Here is a 23,292-nt window from a genome sequence, read left to right as displayed (position 1 = left end):
GGGAAGCCTTTTAATTATTCCAAAACAAGTGAGTCAGAGGATTTAATCTTATATAATAATCACTGTTTGAGTACAGGACAATTAAATATGATAGTTTTTGTAATGAACATAAATGTAAGTTTATCTGGGCCTTGTTTGAGCAAAATGGAAATCCAAATAATAGTTTTTAGTTCTTACATACATGAAAATTAGTTATCATTTAAAGACATATCAATTATCAATCATGTTATTTATTTCATAGATTGCATATATAACTTTAAGGATAGATGTTAGGTTCAGAAATATCCCTTTTAGATAAGATTTTAAAGGAAATTCTTACTAATAATTATGAATATATACTTTCCACTTTTATTATGACTTTTTTATGGAGAAATTCTTTGTTCGACAAAAGTATATTTCAAATACCTTGATACTATTATTTATTACTGTAGGGAACAGAAAATTATTTGCAATAAGTTTTTATTGTAGATTTCATGTGACCATAAAAATGAGAAATTATTTCATCAACAAATGCTAAATTATGAGGGTAACTATGTCAACCACTTGGAAAACTTAACACTTGCATTTCACCTCTTATCAGTTTATTTACTCATTCAGAAGTTTCTACCATTTTGCAAACGAAGTGAACATGGCATCATATTTGAAGATAGTGAATATAGATAAGATGACTTTTGTCCTGGGTAGCTGGAAAATATTCTAAAATCAGTGACAACTCATATAATCAGCCTTTGGATATCCTGAATTAGGGCCATTATTGATAATTTTGAAAATAATAGATAATTTTTAAAAGTAAACTTTTGCTTAAGAGAGTTTTCTAGTAAATTGGAAAGCATTTAGTTGACCTCTTATTTCTCATCGTATGCAAACACTCACAATTTGTAATTTCTCAGTAATTGAATTTCACCAGTAACCAATCTTGATGTCATCTGAAGTTGTTCAATAAATTTGTTTTGAATTAACAGGGAAGTATTTTTATCTACACTTGATCTTAGCCAAAAGGCTGAGAAGCGATAGGGAAGTATTTTTATCTAAATATAGGAACAATTTCTTAAAGTTATAGAATACTTACAATAATAATGAGAAAAAAGTAGAAATTTGTAGCCTCAGGGAATGTTCTGACTTTAAAAATGTAGTGAAAATTTTCTTGCAGCTTTGTTACTAAAAATGTTGAGACTTTTAAGAATATCATTCCAATGACAAAGTATCTCTTTGTAAATGATATTATTTTAATATATAAATTGTAACTTCTGTCAACCTGTATGTAAATAACTTTATGAATCATAATAAAATGTCAGTATACTTGTGGCTTCGGATTAACCACAATTTGTGAGTAGCAAGTTAGAAAAAATGTATTTTAATACATTTAAAATTAAATGTCTGGAATGATAAAAAAAGATAAATGATATTAAATGATAAAAAAATTTTAATAAAACAAAAGCATGATAAAACTCAAAATAAGAAAATATGATGGAAACAGTATAACTCTGTTTCATTCACTTCTGTTCAGGGATTCCTTCAGTAAACATTAATAATTCAAAGTCACTGGATGGTAGAGTGGGCAGAGAACCTAAGCACATGGGGATATGATGGTAGTGTCCTCACCAACTAATTACCTTAAACTTTCTAGGGCTTAGTTTTCCCTTCTGTAAACTTAGATACTTGTAGAGGGACTCGCTGAAGTCTAATTGAGACACTAGTTAGACTATAAAATTGATTCTATGTTCCTTGTTGAATCATGAGAAACATACATTGGTCCAGTAATAATGGCCGACACTTCAGTATGCATAAGGCAGTAACCAGAGAGCAGTTCTTCTTTGTGGTATTTTATAATACACTGAAGCTCAGTAAACAGTGCAAAGTTTTATTTCTAAATTTATTTGATGTAAACTGAGTTTTATAGCCTAGTTAGGGTGCTTTTTTTTAACTTATTTTAACTTTTTAGACTCTCAAATTCTAGTATAGTACTCCAAATATTACTGTTTTTAACCATCCACTCAACAAATAGTTGTTAAACAGCTACTATGTGCTCGGTATTGATGTTACAATAATAACCAGACACAGTTCCTAACCACAAGGAACTTAGAAGGACTAGTTTAAGGTAGGAGGCAGTTTATTTCACTGTGATGTATTTTATGATTACATGAATAGTTTCAATACTATAATACATAAATATAGGTTGATTTTTTCCTAACCTTTCCTCATTTACATAGCACAAGCTTTTATTTATCTCTAGAAAGAGTTGTGTTTCAAGCATACAATATATACTCAGGTATAACATAGGATTCAGGGTAGAAAATACATTAGAATTTTTAAATTTTTTTCTCTATTCTCACTTTTTACTGAATTATCACAATTAAGTGTATATCATTTTCACTCAATTTGAAGATTCTTCCAAGTAGTTAGAAGAATTATAAAGACATATCCTTTGTAGAAAATTTTAGAAGAATATTCAATAAAATAAGTTTCTGTGGCATTTGCAGATTTTTTAAAAAGGACAAGAAGGTTAAAAACGAAAAACAATTAAAAAGTTAGATGTATGAACTTCTGAATATTTATCACCCAGTTATGAAGCATTGACTTTGATTTAATATGTTTAAAGCACTTACTCCTTGCTGTTCTAAGCAGTGCTATCACTACCACAAATCCTTGTTCTACATCATAGTACGAAACTATCATTACTGAAATACAAATACCACATAATATTGATATGTTTAAAATTAGCAAACCCGTGAGATGGTAGTATTATTATTGCCACTTTGCAGTGGGGAAAAACATTAATAGAGAGGTTTAAGTAACTTGACTAAAATTACCCTGCTAGACAGAGATAGCACTGAGATTAAACTGAGACAGTCTGACCCAGCATCACAGCTTCTAGTTACTACATTCCGGTGTTGTTTATGTCACAGATGAAATGTGCTTACTGATAGTATTATTACGGACCCAGTTCATTTCATGGTTTGACATGTAATAGCTATGTGGGTTAGAGCAAATTTTTTAATCTCTCTCAGCCTCAATCTCCTATTCTTAAAAAAAAAAAAGATAGAAGAGTAGTACCTATCTGGCTGGATTGGTGTGATTAGATGAGACAATGCAGGTACACTGATCATGCTAACATGCAGCAAGTGTTAGATATTAAAGCCATCAGCATCGTTGCCATCAGCATCATCAATTCCTGTGATGATCAATCTAATATATAAATCATTAAGTTTTAGGAGATGAGAAGAGGAAGAGTTGAGAGTTTTACAGAGGAAGTAAACTCTCACTGAGTCTAGAAAGATTCATAGAAATTACTAGGGGTGGGAGGAAAAGCAGACAAGTTCTAAAATATGCCTGTGTTTTGTTGGGCAATGTTAGAAAGTTTGTACAATGGCTACCAGATTCGCTACATCCCTAGCTCCCCACACCCCAGACTATTGTCATCTGATGCTCCTCTTTTAACACTTTCCTTCCTGGTCTCCTTACTGTGGCTTGAACATACCAGGCACAAAACTGACTTTGGTCCTGTGTACTCGATGCTACCTTTGCCTGGGAAATGTTTTCCCTGGATATATACATGGCTAACTCCCTCACCTTATGTCTTTGTTAAAAATGCCACCAACTCAGTGAGTCCTTCCCTGAGCATCCTCCTTACTAGTAAAGTTGTGATGTGCAGCTGCCCCCACTCACTTCCCACACACATTTCTGACGCTTCTAGCCCTGGTTTACTTTTTGTTGCTTTAGCATGTATCATCTTCGAACAGACTGTATAGATTACTTGTTTGAGGGGTTTTGTTGTTGTTGCTTACTTGTCTTCTACCAATAAAATGCCAATTGGAAGAAATGAGCAGTCCCCAGAGGCCTCTGCACCCTGTGAAGGCAGACTTTGTACTTTGATATGTGTCCCTAGTGCCTAACAGGGCTTGGCATAATATATGTTTAACACTAAGGATATCTGGCATTAATAAGTAAGCAGAGTAAAGGGGAGAGAGTAGTCTTAAAAGTTCTCTTCACAGGAAAGACTTGTAACTTCGTGTGTTGATGGATGTTGACTGGACCTATTGTGGTGACCATTTTGCAATATATGCAAATATCAAATCACTTGTTGAACACCTAAGCTAATATAATGTTACATGTCAATTATATCTTTAAAAAAGACAAGCAGTTGCCTCCTTAACATTTTTTGAAAGGAAGGAATATTGGGAAATAAAAATAAGTATAAATCATAGGCAATCAATGATTGAGAAAAAATACAGTTTTATTTAATGGTTTCTTTTTTCTTTTCTTTTTTTGTTTTTGTATGCGAGTTTCTTCACCATGATATTTTATATTTATTTCAAATATATTGCAGTCCAGACACATTTTAGGTTAAGTAGGCATATGTAAGCTGCCTTTGGGAGATAAGCTTTATAATATAAACATTATTTCTTTGGGAAAATGCATTTGGAGTCCCAGATGTTCAGTGTACATATGTACTTTGGGGTCATGGAGTAAATTGGGAACATTATTAGTTCTTTGATTTGTGATGTGATTGGCTTTTTAAAATGTTATATAATTGCAAAAAAAGAGAGCTATATATAATTGCAAAGGCATCTTTATGATCATTTTAATAGTTAATTTAAAATACTCTGACTTATGTCAGACGTTTCGCTATAGCATTTTCTTCTCTTCATAATTCTGTGGGAGAAAAAAAAAACAAAGGAAACATCTTTGTAACACCAAGTTTCAACTTGTAAAATGAAGTCACTTCACCCCTTTGTGGTCTTTTAGCACCTAAACCATTGCTGTCATCACGTCTGTCATCACTGCATCCACCATTGGATTTGTTTACTCATTAGGGGAGGCACAGGTGCTCAGCAGGAGTCCCTGTTAAGCCATTACTGTTGACTTGCCCATCTAGACTAATGGAATGTCAGCTTGTTGTCTCCCGTTGGACAATTTGTGTCTTCCACACAGCACAAGTTCTGATTTTTATTTCATTTTAAAAAGTACTGACTGACAAAACCATTAGGTAAGATGGTTGCCATTTTTCATGCCTGTTGCTTTTATCATTGTATGATATTACCGCAGCTTTATTCATCATATATTTTGTGTTTTTTTAACACTTCATTCCACAGGCACTCCAGAAAATCTGAAAGATCTAGCATCCAAAAACAGACTAGGAAAGGCATTGCTTCTGATGCAGAAAGGTAGGCTCGGTGTTGTGCTGTGCAGTCATCTTCTGTTTTACTAATACATTCAGGGTCCCTTCACTCGGATTTTATATGATCAGATCAGCTCTTATACACAGATGGTGATAGTGAAAGACATTTGTGTAAATAAATCACCTATGGGAATAGTGTCATCAAAAAAAAAACAAGAGTGACTTGAAGGCAGCCCTTATATCTTAGGGATCAAGGAAAATCTCATGTATAAATTTTAGTGATTATTCTGATTTTTAAAGAGAATTAAATGCATACTTATTTTTGTATACATATTAGGACATTCATATTTTGTTTCTGAGATTATTGAAGTGTTAACAATGAATATAGTACCTAAATATGCAAATATTTGTTATTTGAGTATATGTTATTTACCTGAATAATGCCTTTTAAAAATTGGTTTCCTACAAATGGATAATCTAAGATTATACTTGTATATTTCAACCAAAGATATTTGTTGAGTTAACTTAGAAATTATAAGGATTGTTGATCTTTCATTTGTGTAATTCCTCTAATTCTGCAAATTTTTTGAATATTTTGAGTGCAAGGTATTTGTTCACATTTTACATAGTTTTAAGAAAAAAACCAAAAATCCAATTAACATATTTATTCATCCAACTATTATTGAAAACATGGAGGGTGAGATAGATGTGAATGAATAAGCATATTCAAGTATCATAAAAATATGCACTATTTACAGTGAGAACACAGGGAAAAGAGTGGGTGCTGATGAGTTAGGAAATATTTTATAAACAGGTGTCACTTGAGTTAAATCCAGATATATAAAAGCAGATGTGAAGAGTAGAATATTGCATGAGAAGGGAACAATATGAGAAAGCACTGAGGCTTGAAATATCCATATCTATATATATTTACTGATTTCAGAGAGGAAGGGAGAAATAGAAACATCAATGATGAGAGAGAATCATTGAATGGCTGCCTCTTGGACATCCCCTACTGGGGATCGAGCCCACAGCTCAGACATGTGCCCTTGACCAGAATCGAACCTGGAACCCTTCAGTCTGGAGGCCAACGCTCTATCCACTGAGCCAAACCGACTAGGGCTGAAATATCCTCTTAAGTTTGAGGAAACCATACCCATTTGGGAAGGGAGAATAGGATACAGGAGATGGGAAAGATGTCTGAAAATAAAACTGGAGAAATCCTTAAAGATTATGTTATGGATGCCCTTGCGGGCCATGCTACAGAGTTTTACTTTCTGCTTTATTCCATAATCCATTAATGGATGTGCTTTCAACCTGGAGGTACATGATTCATTTTAAGTTTGATCACTTTGACAGCATTTTGGAAGGCAGATTGAAAGTTCTGAAGGTAGATGCAAGACACCAGTGAGGCTGTTAAAATAGTTTTTGGTTGAGATAGAATCGGTGTAACACATTCAGTCAATTAACAAACATGTGCCAAACTATTGTGCTAAGTTCATGGAGTAAAATAGTGAGCAGGGAAAAAGGAAGATTTTCCAGAAGATATTTACCTCTGAGCTGGGGTCAGAAACATGAGTAGGTATTAGTCACATCAAGGGAGAAGGGAAGGGGAGATGGAATTTATTACTGCCTAATGGTCTTTGAAGATATTAACTATTGAGAGAACTGAAGAATGGAAAAAGGATCTGGGAAACAAAAAAGTGTTGAGTTGGAATTCAGTTTTACAAAGGAATTGGACTTTGAGCAAGGAAGAGAAGCCCAGAATTTTAGTATTTTAGATAGATCAGATAGCTAGATAGGTAGATAGGTAGATATAGATAGATGAAATAATACTAATTATGTTTCTATTTATATATTCTTTAGTGTCAACTCAGCTAACTGCAATCTCTTTACTAGCACTGTAGACACCTTAAACTTATTAAGTTTTTAATCTTCAACCATTATTTATAACCTCGCTGTCTCATGCACACACAATTTCAATTATTTTGACAAGACTGAAAAATTTCCTCAATGTATTCTTTTCATTTCATTCATGCTTATTTATTTTGTATGTATTTAGGATGTATCAATGAACAAGTTTTTATTTGTTTACAATAAGATACTGTTTTGCAAAATGTTTGATGATTCTAGATCAACTAAAGGTGCTTAACTCCAGATGAATGATATCTGGGCCTCTCTCTCTGCAGCACTGAAAAGATCTGTAAACACAAATCCTCCCTTCAGTGAGAATAGCAGGATGTAATTGACTCCCAATCTCAGATATTTGCTGCTTAAGGACCATATTCATATTACTCTTGCCTTTACTTACTTTGCCTATAGGTTTTTGTTTGTTTGCTTTTGTGTGTGTGCCTCAGGCATGAACAGCCCTGGCCACCGACATAGGCATCAAGCTAGGATGAACTAAGGACTGTACATCTGCTTTGCCCCTGATTGATATAAGAGCAACACCACCAATCAGGCGTCTCCTTTCCCATTGCCAGGGGGTTGCCTGTAGGTTTTAATAAAGAAAACCCAAACCTTTCAGGTGTGTAAATTTGTTTGATTATAATAACACTCCTTATTGATTTTTATTGGAGTGTAAATTACACACCTAGTTTTGAAGTGAATTGTTGAATAGCTAGCTAACAAAAGAAGAATTGTTTTGGATTTTCAAAGTTTGTTCTCATTTTATTTCATTAGAAGATACCTTGAGTTGACATCTAACTATAGGTGAATTGAGGTCACAGTATGAATGCTGGTTACGCTGATTTTTTGCGTTTGGGAATTAATGACTTCCCCAAAGGAGTCATACCACACAGTTATGCCTTAGCTTCTAGAACAATTTGCTGAATAAGGATTATAATTTTGAAGGTCCTTTGTTGGCCTAAATAAACTGGGCCTTATGAGCAACAGCCTTGTAAGAAAATATCTTGAAAGATATGTTGATCATTTGCATATAGAACACAGGCAGAACAGACCTCTCTGACTTTTGTGCCTGGCTGTTTAAAACGGTGCTTCAGATTCTTTGAGGAAATGCCTCAGTAAAAGTCTGACTTTTCACCCTCATGTGAATTCTACCCAGTGAACTGCTAGCACCATTCCTGCATCCTATGCTAGTGGCCTCTTCTTGTGGGACCTACACTCTTTATCCTAACGGAGAGATGTTTCGTCAGGACTAGTATTTAGAATTACTTGAGTGTGCTTTTTATGTTGTTCTGATGCTACTGGAAAGAGCTTGTTTAAGCCTGACATGGCCATTATAGGAGGAACCATTTTGAAGATTTGACCTTAAATAGCACATACATGTTCATCCTTTAAAAAGTCTTTTAAAAACACAACTATATTGTTAAGTTGCAACAGACACAATTTATTGCAAGTCCGCTTACTGCAACAGACATGTCTGACTAGCCATCTAAGGTTTTGGTGAGAAATGTGTTTTACTTAAGTTCAAGTCTTAAACAATAGTCTTAGGTGAAGAGTGTAGGTATGGATAGAACTCAGTAGTTGGATATGGATTTGTGGATGGTGGACTAGAGTCACACACACTGAGGTTTAGTTAGAATTTTTCTCCAGAAGACTCAATGTTTTTGTTTAAAAAATATGAGATATGTATAGACATATATAGCAGATTAGATGTTCACGCAATGCCATTTTCAATGTTTTGTTCCTTCAAACTCTCAGAAGCCAATACTATGAAATCTTACTGAAAAATTTGATACTTGAACACATATTTATATTTGTCTGACAAGATTAATAGTATGCCCAGGGGCGTGAACTTTCTTTTTTTTCCCTCATAGGAGTATATTCTACCTCAATAGGCAGAAAATGGAGAAAAGTTGGAGCTCCAAGATCTGTGTGGATCTTGCCTTTACCACAGTTTCTGTCTTTTTGCAAGTCACTCTATGGTCCTCAGTTTTCCCATCCATAAAATAGGGATAATAACACTTCTCAGAGCTGTTGTGATATACAAACAAAGAACATACATATGGGTGTATGTGTGCATACATATATACATATATACAACACATTCAGCCATACAAACATACATACATGTATACACACATAGCCCCAGTGCCTGGCATGTGTAGATGGCTTCATTTTGATGCTCAGTGAAGAAAAGTTGTCACTATCATTCTACTTATCTCTCATTCTCTTCTGTTCCATTCTCTATTATGGTTGTTCTTCATCTCTTTCATTCTTACATTCTTAGCACATACCATTTCATTGAAAAGATAAGGCTCCACAGCCTGGATTCTCTCGAGATTTCACTCCTGTCCCTCAGAATTTCTTGATTAAGTCTCCTTTCGTTTTGACTAAAACAAACTGTACTTGGGGCCGTTATCTCTCATCTCCAAAACCTTGCTCTTCTCTCTTCACGGTCTGCATTGAGCTGTCCTCAGTTTCTCTGCCTGTGATTCAGCCTCCCTGACACACTGCTCTCTCTTCTGCAGGCACAGTGGTTTTCTGTGCCTCCCCTTTGGTCTGTGCTTTCATATTTGTTATAGTTTGGCTGATGGCAGGAACTGTTTTGTTACTAAGAGACTTTAAGTTCCTGTCAGAGAAATAAATAGATCTGGTGAGAAATGATTAACCCGAATCAGTACAAGCTTCTGTCACTGTAAAAATAATACAAATCAGGTATATAATTTAAGATACATACTGCAAATGAAGAAAAAGACAAAAACCCATACCTGTATTAAATAAGCATAAATACAGGGTAGGGCAAAAGTAAGTTTACAGTTGTGAGTATGGGAAACAGTTTATTATTGTATTGGTATTAATTATTGTTTTATTTTCTACATGAACAGCTGTAAACCTACTATTTCCCCATACTGTACAGTAGTCCTTACTTATCCACTGGGGATACCTTCCAAGACCCCCTGTGGATGCCTGAAACTTCAGATAGTACAGACCCTATATACACTATGTTTTTGCCTATACATACATACCTGTGATAAAGTTTAATTTATAAATTAGGCACAGTAAGAATTAACAATGATAAGTAATAGAACAGTAAAACAATACACAGTAATAAAAGTTACGTGAATGTAGTGTGTCTCTCTCTCTCTCTCTCTCTCTCTCTCTCTCTCTCTCATAACTGATTTGATAACTGAGGTGGCTACTAAGTGACTCAAAGGCAGGTAACACACCTACATTGTAAATACCCTGGGCAAAGGGATGATTCACATCCCGGGTAAGATAGGGTGGGCACCACAGGAGATTTCATGTGCTACTCAGAATGGCATGCAATTTAAAACGTACAATTATTTATTTCTGCAATTTTTCTTTTAATATTTTTGGGTCACAGTTGACTGGGTAACTGAAACCATGAAAAGCAAAAGTGTGGATAAGGGGAGACTACTGTATATATAAATATCAGTTCTTAAATATTAATCCTTAACTCATAAATTGGCTTCATAATAATTTTGAATTTCATATTGAGATAACTGTCAGTTTATGGACAACTATATTTTTAGATAGTTTTAGATATTTTTAGATATTAAAGGACATGATATCCCTATATCTGCCTTTTGCATTTAGCCAGTTCAGGAATGAAGCATTCTCCATCTTATTACGTCATTTTAATTTGTTGGACTGTTAATTAACCTCAGAAGATGTCTTCCTTTGCTACTTGGTACACACTTTCCTATTGCAGAGTAAAGTAGGCATAGACATTGTAAAAATATATACCCAGAGTTCTGCAGTGTATGTTTCTTCCTGAAAACAAGTGTTTAAAGTATCCCTGTGGTCATTATTCTAATCATACTGACATTTGAATAGGGTATCTTTATGAGCTCTTTCTCTTGTTCAGCTCTGTTCTAAGTCCTAGAGATACAGCTGAGTAAAAAAAAAGAGAGAGAGAGGAGAGGGAGAGAAGGACAGACAGACAGAAGTCTCTGCCCTTATGGAACTTATAAGAACTTCATTACAGTGAAGGAATCTAGCCTTCTAAAACCACATGGCGTGCATATTTGCAATAACCTGCCAGTGTGAATTGAACTGCATTTCCTTCATTGCACGATGGGTTTCCTCCTGGGTCTTAAAAATAACTGTCGTGTAAGAGTAACCAGGTTTTCCTTGGACAGATGTGTTGGTGTCAAAGCTCATGTGAACCTGCTGCTGACTGAAGATCTCTTTTGACCCTAATGTTTTAGGGTTCTCCCACCATGTCTTTCTAGAAGGGGATACGCAGCCCCAAGAGCGACTGATCAGCCAGTCCTTAGGGGAAAGCACCCCGCTCGCTCGAGGTCGAGTGAGCAGTCTAGGGTCAGAACCCTGTGTTCTGCCCACCACCTTGCCCCCGGAGGGTCGGCGCCACCTTCTCCGCTTCTGACCAGGTCGCTGTTCAGTGTCCCGCCCAGCATTCATGTCCTGCCTCCGGGTGTTGGTGTGGTGTTGTACCTTCCTGAGCACTCCACGCTTTCACTCATTATGACACCATGACTTTTGGTCCTCTCCTTGTGACACTTGAACCTCTCCCACATCCTCTCTTACTTGCATCTATCTCCACTGTGCTGGTGGTACTCTAGTTTCTGCCAATTAGCTCTCATTGATGATTAAATTTGGCTGTGTTATGTCCTTCCATCTGTTTGTGGCATATTCATATATATATATATTTTTAAGTATATAAATTCTTTATAAGAAATTATGTGGAATTAAATGTCTATTTGCTTTAAAAAGTATAAGAAATTTAAAGAAACACATTTTATAGGTGCTTAGTAAAAGCTTAGTTTTAAAGGTCTTTAGTGAAAAGAAAGTATGTTTCAATGCCAGCAAATAGAGGTCAGCTTACTCATGCACGGTGGTAACATATCTGTCTGCTTCTAACATTTTTATTTGTAATTTCATAACATGTGTCCAAGGTTATTTATTTTTAAATATCTTTCAAGATTTTCCTATTTTAAAATAAAGTAAATGCTGATTTATAAAATGTCTGCAACTATAACTATTTTTACCACTTATAAATAATTCTCGGTAAAAATGTTGATTAAATAGTAGCAGTTTAGGTAACAGCCTTTCTTAACTAATGTACCCATGCTGTGAAGATTCAGAGGCTGGGATTAGATATATTTGGCTCAGCACCACCGAAAATTGATAACCTAACAGAAAGCCACAGTTTCTTGGAAAGTTCATGAAAAGAAGTGAGTCCGATTCTGCTCCGGTTGGGAATTTATTATGCAGAACTGTGTGACACACTGCCCTTCCTCTTTTAGCCCCTTCTTGTAATAAATACTTTTACACATATCACACAAAGTATTTGAGTTTCCTTCCAAAGGCCTCGTTAGGGGTTTTATGCTGTGTTGATAGTGACAGGAAGAAGGAAAGGGTTTTTGTCAGGCCTTCTTGGGATTTTATCGTTTCATTTCCCCCCTTTGTGGTTTGTCCACAGGACACACAGACAAGGAAGTCCATCCCACTCTCCTCCCGCGGACACTTCCTTCAGCAGCCGGAGGGGCAGACAGCTCCCACAAGTGCCCGTGAGAAGCGGCAGTATAGAACAAGGTATTCGCTAAAGAGAGATCATTGTCCAAAAATCTTGGATTTGAGAACTACCTCTTTTGATACATCTTTTAGTAAACAAATAGTATTGTGATTACATGTAGCTTGCTGAATCCTAAGAATTTCAGTTTCTTAGAATTTTATTCCCAGCACCAAGTTATAATGGTTCATGGTGTAGACTGTGTTTTTGCTGAGTGAGTGAATGATTGAATTTTAGATGGTCTATTGAAAGGAAGGATTGAGCCCTGCAGATACCTTTTTTACAAAGGACAAAGAAGGAAAATTAAATTTTTAAAACCTCAGTGCAATATGGTATATTCTTTTAAAGGAAGATTTATTTGACCTTGTTTTTCAGATATATCCTTGATTAAATACTTGATCACATAGAAGGCTTTACTAATGTGTTTTATTTTAAATTATTTGCAAGGTCTTGTGTTTTTGTATAAATTTGATAAGAAGTGATTTAGAATACACAGTTTAGTGTTTTGTTAACAATTTGTGTTACTTAGAATTTCCTTTTTTTAAGAATATACACACTGTTTTATTTTCTTGGAATTGGGTGGGGGGAGTGTTTTGATAATGGAAATAAATTCCCTAAAATATCTGGGCAAGATAATTTAAATATTGGGTTAAAATAGTCACTGTGTCCTTCATGTGATCCAAGGTGCTATTCCATTTCTCAGTAGGTGAAATGATGAATTATCAGTACTGTATATGTTATCACATACCTTAACAGGGAATTGTTAAGCAGTTTCCTGGAATAATTTTTAATTTAGGGTTGTAATATAAATGCAGTAGACTTACATTTAAAACATGTATTATAAATCTTTATTTTTTTGAGACAACTGAAAGGTTAACATCTTGAATATTTTTCAACAGTGTTGGTTGTTAGCGATGTTTACTTGTATTCCACTCTGAGTTGAGAGTGTTGGGTACCTGTTTCCTCACTTAATTGAAGTGCTCTATTGAATGTATCACAGAATGTTAAAGTTCTAAAAAGATAAATGCATTGTTTCCAAGACTGATATGACAGAATTTGTAAGCAGAATACTTGGTTATAGAAAAATTAGTGTACATTTTAAGAAGTATCCACTTATTCATAGAGGAATGCCGCTATAGTAATCTCTGGATTTGTATTATTTTTTTAAAGTTGTACGTCCCATTGATATTTTATGCTTTGCTATTCAGGTTTCATATACAGGTACTTATTTAGTCATTTGGGAAAATATAAGGCTATGTGAAAAATCTGACTTTCTTTTCTAAAATAGCAATTCCCTGGAATTCTCATTCATATGTTTAATAAGCTTTCTTTTTTCTTGGGAACATTTTGAGAAGATAATTCACAATTTGTGTTATCAAGACTGTAATTAGCAATAGCAATAGCCTAGATGAAATGGATTTAAAATTTACTTTTAAAAAATAAAATTTGGTGTTTATGTAAATTATCCAGTCATGACTTCCTGTTGCACAACTAAACAAACTATGCATTCTGGTATTTAGCTGCAAACTTAGTATTACTGGCCATATCTTGCTTAAGATTAAAATCTAAAAAGTCATGTGTTCCTAAAATTCTTTGCATTTCCTCCAGTTGCTGAAACACTTTAGGTTCAGATCTAATAAGGGTACTGCTTATAACTCTCATATAGTGAGATTACAGTTATATTATTTCTGTAAAATAAGAATTGCATCTTTGAAATCAGTTGGATTGTATGCTGGATTTGAGTGTTTAAAAAAGCTCATGTTCTATTTAATATCAACATTACTATTTATTATTATTCATATTCACAGTTGTCTTTCAGATAAATCATCAATTTGTAAGGATTGAATTGAGGTGGTAAGAAAGGGGTGGCTGGGGATGAAATTGGAGGCGTTATTTTGCTACTTAACATCACAAAGACACTAGTAAACACTTACTTGAGTTTCCTGAAAATCACGGTTTTATAAATTCAACCTATTAAGAATATGACAACACATGTTATATCTGTGTTCTTCTGTAATTGAAATAGATTTGGTTTATTTTATGATGTTAATATGTGCTTTGGGTAAATAATGTCCATCATCTTATTATTGATTTATTTCAAATTGAACAGTTCGCAATTGATTTATTTCAAATTGACGTCTTTTGAGTATCCTAAAATATGTTTTTAAAAGTACACTTCTAATTTGACCCATGGACTAGACAGAATTTAGCACGTTCTACTTAACATTGATTGCATTGTTGTTCTTAGGGCTACAGAATTATCTTTTTTTCTTTTGATATTATTTGTTAAACTTTAGTTCTGTCTTCTTTGAAGATGAATGCAGTTTATTTGCAATTTATTAAGGCTCTACTGTGCTTGACTTCCTTCCAGTCTTCTTTTTTTGTTTGTTTTTTAATTTTGAAGAGGGTATTTTTTCTTTTTTAATAAAAATTGAACTGATAGCAGTTGATTGGTAAGAGCTAATATTCCCAATGGTTTAAATTCCTGGAGAGTGATACAATTTCCTGTTAATGTTATAAATAACTTTATTAAAGCACAGTTTCTGGATACTGTTGTCTACATTGTTGTGTCTAGGATTCATGCTGAGATTATTAGTTTGGGGTTTTTTGTTTGTTTGTTTTGTTTTTCTATAACTCAGTTTTACTACTCTCTTTATACTATAAAAGCAATATGTGTTATTTTAAAGGCCACCAGATCATTTGAAAAAGCATTTTTACTTAATTTTTTATAACACTGTATTTCACAGTGTTGTTTTTGATTTAGGAATGTTACATGGAATTTATGTTAAAATTTTGTTAGGGGAAAAGAAGAGGGTTGATAAAAGTACAGATTTTGAGATACAGTAGCCGAAAAAATAGCCTTAAAATTTAGGCAACTCAAATGGTATTGTGATAATTGAGAACAAAGACTTCCAAGAAATTTATCTGGTTATATTTCAATGTTGTATTCCAGTGTCACCCTTACATACATATTGGTTGCATAAAAGTGTTGTATGGTTTTCTGAAACCAAATGATACTTTTTTTGTTCTCAACTGGATATCTTTTAGAGAAAATATGTTTAAAGATTGTTCATGAATTAACACATGCTGTGCCACTTATATTTAATTTGTCTTGTTATTATATCTGCTACCCATAATCTAATGATATTCCTCTTTAGAAATACTTAAATAGGCTATTATTTCTCAGTAATTAGTGTACCAACATGGAGGTTGGTGTAAAGCCTTATGAAATATCTAAGAAATATAGTCCCCAAAGAACAATTTCACCATGACATATTTTATTATCATTCATTTGAAAAGGAAAAAAGAATTTCTTAAATTAGATTTTTCCCATGTGGAAAATGTTACAGAATATTTTTCATGATGGAAAAGAAAATGCCTACTTCTAGTAAAAAAATGCAATTATTTTTGTCACTGATTATATTAAATTTCAAATTATCTGAAGTGCTATATTTTTAAATAAATTATGTTAGTTATGAACATTAAATATATTTAAATAGTTTTACAATACAAAGTCACAATGTGTTAAAATGTTTTAGTAAAATTTATGCTGAAATATTTTTAATTCTTATAAAACAAGAAAAAAAATACCATAAAATATTCTTTTCAAATTCCAAATGTATTAATTTTCCAGTTTCTGTTTATATTTTAAATCTCTAAAATCGCTGTATTCATTCTTTCTTTGGTTAATTTTAGAACCATACTTGAGACTTCCTCATGTTTGTCATTGTAATTTATCATGTAACGTTACATGTTATACCTTTCTATTATTCATACCATTGTGTTGATTCACATTTTCATGTCTAACTATAAATTTGCTGATTTCTTTCTTTTGTTTCCATCATTATGTGCATTTAATTCATTGAAGAACAAGAAAAATATAACTCTTCCACAAAAGGTAAATATTAATGTAACTTTTTAACCATTTAAAATTGTTCCTTTCTTTCATAATATATGAGAAAGTTTTATAAAAGTATTTATTGAAATGAGCAACATTATTTAACAGTAGTTTTTTTCCCTGCAATGATTTTGTAGGACATTTGGTATTATTTTGTATTGTGAGCAGTTCACATCAAAGAAGAAACTATTAAAATTAAGAATATTTATCTGCACTGACAACTAGAAAACCATTCTTATTTTATATGTTTCTGTTTGTTTGCCCTGCTCTATAGATAACGATTTAATTCATACTTTCTGTTCAGGGTAGTATATGGTACAAAGGAATAGAAAATCCCTTGATTTTCTCTTATAGATAGCAGTAATCCTGTTGAATGTTTGGTTCCCACTGCAGTCATGTGTCTAGAACAGTGATGGCGAACCTTTTGAGCTCGGCATGTCAGCATTTTGAAGAACCCTAACTTAACTCTGGTGCCGTGTCACATATAGAAATTTTTTGATATTTGCAACCATAGGAAAATAAAGATTTATATTTTTGATATTTATTTTATATATTTAAATGCCATTTAACAAAGAAAAATCAACCAAAAAAAATGAGTTCGCGTGTCACCTCTGACACGCATGTCATAGGTTCGCCATCACTGATCTAGAAGGTAGCTGCCAAAATATTACTCCTCATGATATCAATATTGTTATAATGCCCATCAATTCTATCTTCCCAAGGGACAGAGAAGGGAAACCATTCGGCCTGCTGTGTTGGCACATTGTCGACATCCTATCTTACTGTCTTTTGGATCACATTTGATTTTTTGGCTTTGGACTTGAGTTTCAAGTACATGCACACTCATCCCACTCTCATGTGCCACTCACATCATTTTCTATTCAGTGTCATTTTTGTCCTGATAGTTAAATATTTGAACATGAGTTTTTGCTTAATGAAATAAGTCTTATAATGCTTAAAATTATATAATGCTTTATAATTTAATAAAATACATTTACTCAATATTTTCAGATTAATGATTGAATCAGTTTGTTGTCCATAGTAACTCTAAAAGTCCTGAGAGTAGCATCATCCCTATTATGAATGATAAACTCAGGTTAGCGAGATTAAGAGATTGACCCATTCACACTGCTCATGAGTAGTAGAATATGAGCCCAGGGGTCTCACTTTTAACCTACTGCCACTGTGCTGTAGTGGATTCTTTTTTAATAGAATCCCAAATACATTATCCCTAACTCCTAGTATTAAGGTATGTTTTATGTATCTCGGTGTTATAGTGTGGAAATGTGAGCTAATATTCAGTTACTTATTTTAGTTTGAATTTACAAATATATATATTCTGGCAAATAATGCATACTCTGGCATAATGTCTTACATACTAGTCAATAAATATATATTAATAACAAATAAAATATTATTCAATGTGATTAAGATGGTTTGGTTCTTAGATTTTACATAGATTTCTGGCCGTCATTCATTTTTAATTCAGATGCCAGAGACACAATTTTAGATTCTGTAGTACAAAAATAGCCAGTGCATTGGTACCTAGATTTATAAGAATTTGTTAGTATTTGCAAGATAACTTTTAGTATAATTAAAGCATTAAATGTTTATATTGGAAATGAGTCATGATCTAATTCTTTTAACCAAAAGAAAGGAAAATAAAATAATTCTTTATTTAGAGCTCTTCCGTACATATTAATACTAACCAAAAGTCATAATGAGCTAATCAAAACAAAACAAAATCCCTAAGCAATACAAGCTAAAGTCTGTAGGAAGTATGCACATTCAGAGGCCCTCTACAGAGCATGTTATATAGTTGCATTTTTACAAGGTCCTTGTGTCACTGAGATGTGTCCTCACACTGCGGAGTCTTCCTGGAACACAGGATGTGAATCTGCCTCACAGAACAGACCATGTGGCTGAAGACAACCGAAGAGGCCTGTCCCAAAATGCATCCAGGCAAGGCAGAGGATGCTGCCCTCTTCTTGGGGATATGCTTAGCCACAACAAGTTTGAAAAGCCAAAAAGGATAGAAGCAAGTTCAGGAAATATTTCAAAGTCAGATCTTAGACTCACATACACCATAAGAAAGAAAAGAACTTGTTTTGCATAGAAACCCTGCTCCTGTGGGCTGATCTTTACTAGGCTCGATCATATTGGAGAATTCACATACCTTGAGTGCTCCCTGGGTAGATGAGGGCAGGGGCATGCCAGACCTAGCTGACAGTACAGGATGCGGAGATCCTATTGAGAGCTTGCTTTTGATGAATGGTGGCTAAGCTGGTAGGACAACCAATGGTCAAAGTTTGTGGAGGACTCAGATGTTTCCCAAGATGCAAGACTTTTCGGTGCTAAAACCAGGATACTTCTGGGCAAACTGGAACAGTTAGTTACCCTTACTGTGGGGACCAGTATGTAATTTCCCAGCATATACATATTTGCAAAACACAGAAAGAGAGGTGTAATGCACTGTTAACATTTTCAATGGTAAATAGAATTTAAGGAGCACTTTCAGTGGCTCTACTGTTATATATTTATCTCGTAATAATTTTAACAACAACCTTAGACATAAGTATTAATATCCTCATTTTCTAACCAAGAAAGCTAAAGTTTAGAAAAATGAAAAATTTGACTCTCTACCAGTCATAAACTTGGTAAGTGGTACAACAGGGAACTAGCTTCTAGCCTCACTCGAGAGACCTTGTTCTCAACCATCTTGCTCTAACACAGCGGTTCTCAACCTGTGGGTCGTGACCCCTTTGGCGGTCGAAGGACCCTTTCACAGGGATCTCCTAAGACCATCCTGCATATCAGATATTTACATTACGATTCATAATAGTAGCAACATTACAGTTATGAAGTAGCAACAAAAATAATTTTATGGTTGGGTCGCAGCATGAGGAACTGTATTTAAAGGGCCAGAAGGTTGAGAACCACTGCTCTAACAGGTTCTCCAACATTCAGACAGCATTTACTTAGTATCTACTGTGCCTGCAATACCACATACTTGTGGTAACACGATGTGCACAACTGTGAGGAAGGTATCATCTCCTGTTTTAGTGGGAAGAGAATCAGAGGGGGGAAGTGGAATGCCTAAGTAACAAAGCCGTTGTGAGGCAGAACCAGGTTCTGACTCCACAGCCCAGGTTCTGTCAAATGTCCATGTTGCTGTGACATCCACCACTCACAACACCAGTATCTGGGAGGGGCCCACTTAGGGGTCCTACCTGCCCCTGATGACCTGACTTTTCACCACGCAGCTAAATTTTCCAATACCTGGCTTGCCCTCAAATTACCATGCAACTTGAGAAAACAAAGCCAGTGTATTTGAATAAACACAGCACATTCTTGGGGTTGATAAGTTAACTGAGGAACTGTAAATGTTCATATTACAGTTTATCGTTTACCTGCTGCCTTTATGTTAAAATTAAAAGCGGAGAAACCATATCATTTTAGGCTTCACAAACTGCTTTGTAGGCATATTTTAAATTATTCATTCTAAAAGTAAGCCAATTTTTCCCTCTCTGCTACATTTCTTGGACAGTTTTAAAGAGCCCATGAATGTAGTTTGGGGGCATCGAAATAATGATATAAGAAGATCAAAACAGAACCAGAAATTAAATGACATCAGGTGAGAAAAAAATGTTATTGTTATAATAAATATCTAATTTATATGCCTTTAGATATAAGTGCATTACTTTTGTCTTTTGGAAGCAATTTTGAATTATATAAAGCATCATACTATTTTTTCTACAAATATGAATTTCCTTTAGCCTGAAAAATATGTTATTTATACACAGAATAAAAGGTCATTAGATGTCAAGTGATTAAATGATTTAAACAGGAACAAAAAGTTGAATACCATTTTTTGCTTTTTGATTTTCTGTTTAATAAAATTTATAATTATTATTTTAACAAGATAATAGGGGTATTTAAGGACTGTCTCTAGTCAAGTATATTTTAAAGTGCAGGTTTTTATTTAAAATGCTCAAAGAAATTACCTATAATTCTTTAAATATTGGCAATTATATTTTGTATGCTAAGTCATACAAAATATAATTGCTATGGAACTATTTTTTTAAAAAAATATATTTTATTGATTTTTTACAGAGAGGAAGGGAGAGAGATAGAGAGTTAGAAACATCGATGAGAGAGAAACATTGATCAGCTGCCTCCTGCACATCTCCTACTGGGGATGTGCCCGCAACCCAGGTACATACCCTTGACCGGAATCGAACCTGGAACCTTTCAGTCCACAGGCCAACGCTCTATCCACTGAGCCAAACCGGTTTCGGCTGCTATGGAACTATTAACATTAATCTTATTTATTTGAAATTCATATAAAAATTATTTAATAATTTACTGTTGCATTTGTTATTGTATAGATGGTATTTGCATAACTATTTTAATAGCATACCATGCTTGTGAAACACACTATAAGAACAAATATGTTACTTGACTTTTGTTAACAATAAATAACCTGTGTGTTCTCAGGAACCAGCATTATTTTAAATACCATTAAGTAGAAAAGGGTTTCAATTTTATTTACGTCTTTATTATATGCATACTTAGTAGATATTAGACCAGGTGATTCATTTCCTGTTATTGTATGTGAAGATTTTGAAGGTTCAAGTTTCTTAATTTTCCAGGGGAGTGCTTTTCCTGAACATTTCTTATGAATATTTATGAATGTTTACTCATAAATATTTAGAATTCCATTACTAAAAGTGTCTGATTTATCCTTCCCCCCTCCCCCCACCCAAACTGAAATTGTAGTTGTCATTCTGGCCTTCTCTTTAAATTTTAGCGATATAGACTGTGAAGCAGCCATATAAAACAATTCAAAATTCTTGTGTGGTTTTATTTTTTTTTACCCTATTTCCTGTCCTGCTGATTCAAATGTGGTTATTTATAATAGTATTACAGGCTTTTAAGACTTCAAGGTATTTAACATGTATTAACCAAACTTCAATTTGCAAGAAGTGCCCTGTTGAGCAGTACAGGTTCCCCCTTTCCTCCTGGATTTGTAGAGGGAAGTGTTGAGGAGAATAGAAGGCAGACAGATGTTAGCCATGGTAGGCAATGTGATTTTTTTTCTTTACAGATATATATATGTCTCTTAAGTATTGTAATTTATTTTACAGACTTTAAAATGTGTGAACATTTTTACTGAAAAAAAAAAAATAGGGGAGAGACCGTCAAAAATTGATGTTCAATTTAGCATATGTGCCACATTAAATCTTTCAAGGTTTTGTTAACACCAGTGTAATTGGAATAATGAATAATTATGGATAAACACTTAGAGATCACTTGGATAAACAACAAGATGCCTCAGGAAATGATTTTGTTATTTCCCAGAGAATTCTTCATTGATGGGCAGCTTTTCTGGAAGGTCACGTTAGGTGTGCCTCAGGAGGAGTCAGTGCTACCTTAAAAACCGAAATGCATTTAAAGAGCTATTTACCCCTGTGTAACACAAAAGGACGAGGTAAAAATGACAGATCCTTCCGTCTAGAGCCTGGCTTTCTTATCTGTCAAATATCTGACTAGTATTTTCAGTGATACTCTGGGGCTTGGCAGTTTTGACACTGAAAGTGATGTCTCTGGGGGAAATCCCGAGTTTTGTTTTTGACAGTTCAGTGACAGTCAGCTGCTAAAACAAGAGATAGTCTTGTGGTTTTGGCTACAGTGAGATTTGAGAAATTATGTATACCATTTGCCTATTTCACCTATGCCAGCATTACAATTCAATCATCTACCAAAGCACAGGTTATTTTCTTTAAAAGCTTGTAAGACAACATGGTATTTTTAATTGATGTGTGTTATTGTTGCGTTTTATGTTTCTCATGCTGGATAGATGTTATCTTCGTTTTATGGTTTATATTATTATAGTAAAGTCTTTTACGTTCAAAAAATCATACAAGGGCGCAAGGGAAACAATTTGACATATTTCTACCCTCGCAAATTGAAATTCATTCTAGGAAAATGAGCCAGAACTGAGGCATTACATGTAGTTAAAATATTTCAAACATTCAATCTTTATGTACATATATTGTATATGTGTAGGGGTCATATACCTATTTTATCAAAGTTTCTTACTTCCCTTCTGTGACTAAAAATAAAAATACACATGCAAGGAATATGTTATATTTTAATTGGAAAATAAACAATAGAACATAATAATATAAAATACAAGTGGTCATTTTTTTCTCTTAATATATATAGTCTTGGTAATTGGCAAATTTAAAAATGCTGGATATTAGGAACAGAGTAAAGAGAGCATCATAGTTTTCCATTTTTTGAAAATGTGAAAAATAAAAAAAAAAATTACTTCACCAATACCAGTACACTACTGAACTAATAGAATCATAGATTAAAACAGCAGGAGGTTACTCTAAACAATCTCTTCAGTTTATAAATAAAAACTCCATGGTGGAGAGATATATCAGCAATGGACCAAGGCAGCATTGATGAATGGTGATGGTTCTGTGCTGAATCTCTGCTTAGTTATTCCTAGTCTTGGGTTATTACCATTTTGCCCCATTGCTTCCAGGTGTGTGGAGAATGTCCATCTTAACAATGTATAGTCCTCAAAAATCTAGAAAACTGTGAGTACAGACTAATATTACCTTTTGGATTTTAAGTATCAAACTATCTTTCTATCCAGGCATTGTATTTTTTATACTGGTTAAAGACCCAGCAATTTGTATCGTCATCTATTACTTTTTAATCTCAGTGTTTTTCATACTATATTGTTTCTTATATTTGAGTTCCCACTATCTATGATTTATTTTTAATAAAATGCTTCAG

The 23,292-nt window shown here is 33.9% G+C and overlaps 1 protein-coding gene and 1 pseudogene across 26 annotated transcripts in view; one reads left to right on the top strand and one right to left on the bottom strand.

Moving 5' to 3' along the window:
• Nucleotides 1-23,292, top strand: part of RIMS1 (regulating synaptic membrane exocytosis 1) — a 412,050-nt gene that overhangs the window by 306,033 nt on the left and 82,725 nt on the right. For 11 of the 26 annotated variants that reach the window (XM_036317890.1, XM_036317881.1, XM_036317888.1 and 8 more), the window contains 2 exons: nucleotides 5,094-5,165; nucleotides 12,492-12,604. In XM_036317890.1, coding sequence (XP_036173783.1) covers nucleotides 5,094-5,165; nucleotides 12,492-12,604 — 185 coding nt within the window. Of the gene's footprint in view, nucleotides 1-5,093; nucleotides 5,166-11,256; nucleotides 11,440-12,491; nucleotides 12,605-20,024; nucleotides 20,114-23,292 lie in introns of those variants that run through there. The other 15 variants (XM_036317896.1, XM_036317895.1, XM_036317870.1 and 12 more) reach the window with 3 other exon arrangements.
• LOC118660894 lies at nucleotides 7,464-7,607 on the bottom strand (annotated as a pseudogene).

The sequence above is a fragment of the Myotis myotis genome, unplaced genomic scaffold, assembly GCF_014108235.1.
Source record: "Myotis myotis isolate mMyoMyo1 unplaced genomic scaffold, mMyoMyo1.p scaffold_m19_p_7, whole genome shotgun sequence".
Lineage (NCBI taxonomy): Eukaryota > Metazoa > Chordata > Mammalia > Chiroptera > Vespertilionidae > Myotis > Myotis myotis.
This window is presented reverse-complemented; position numbering and strand designations above follow the sequence as displayed.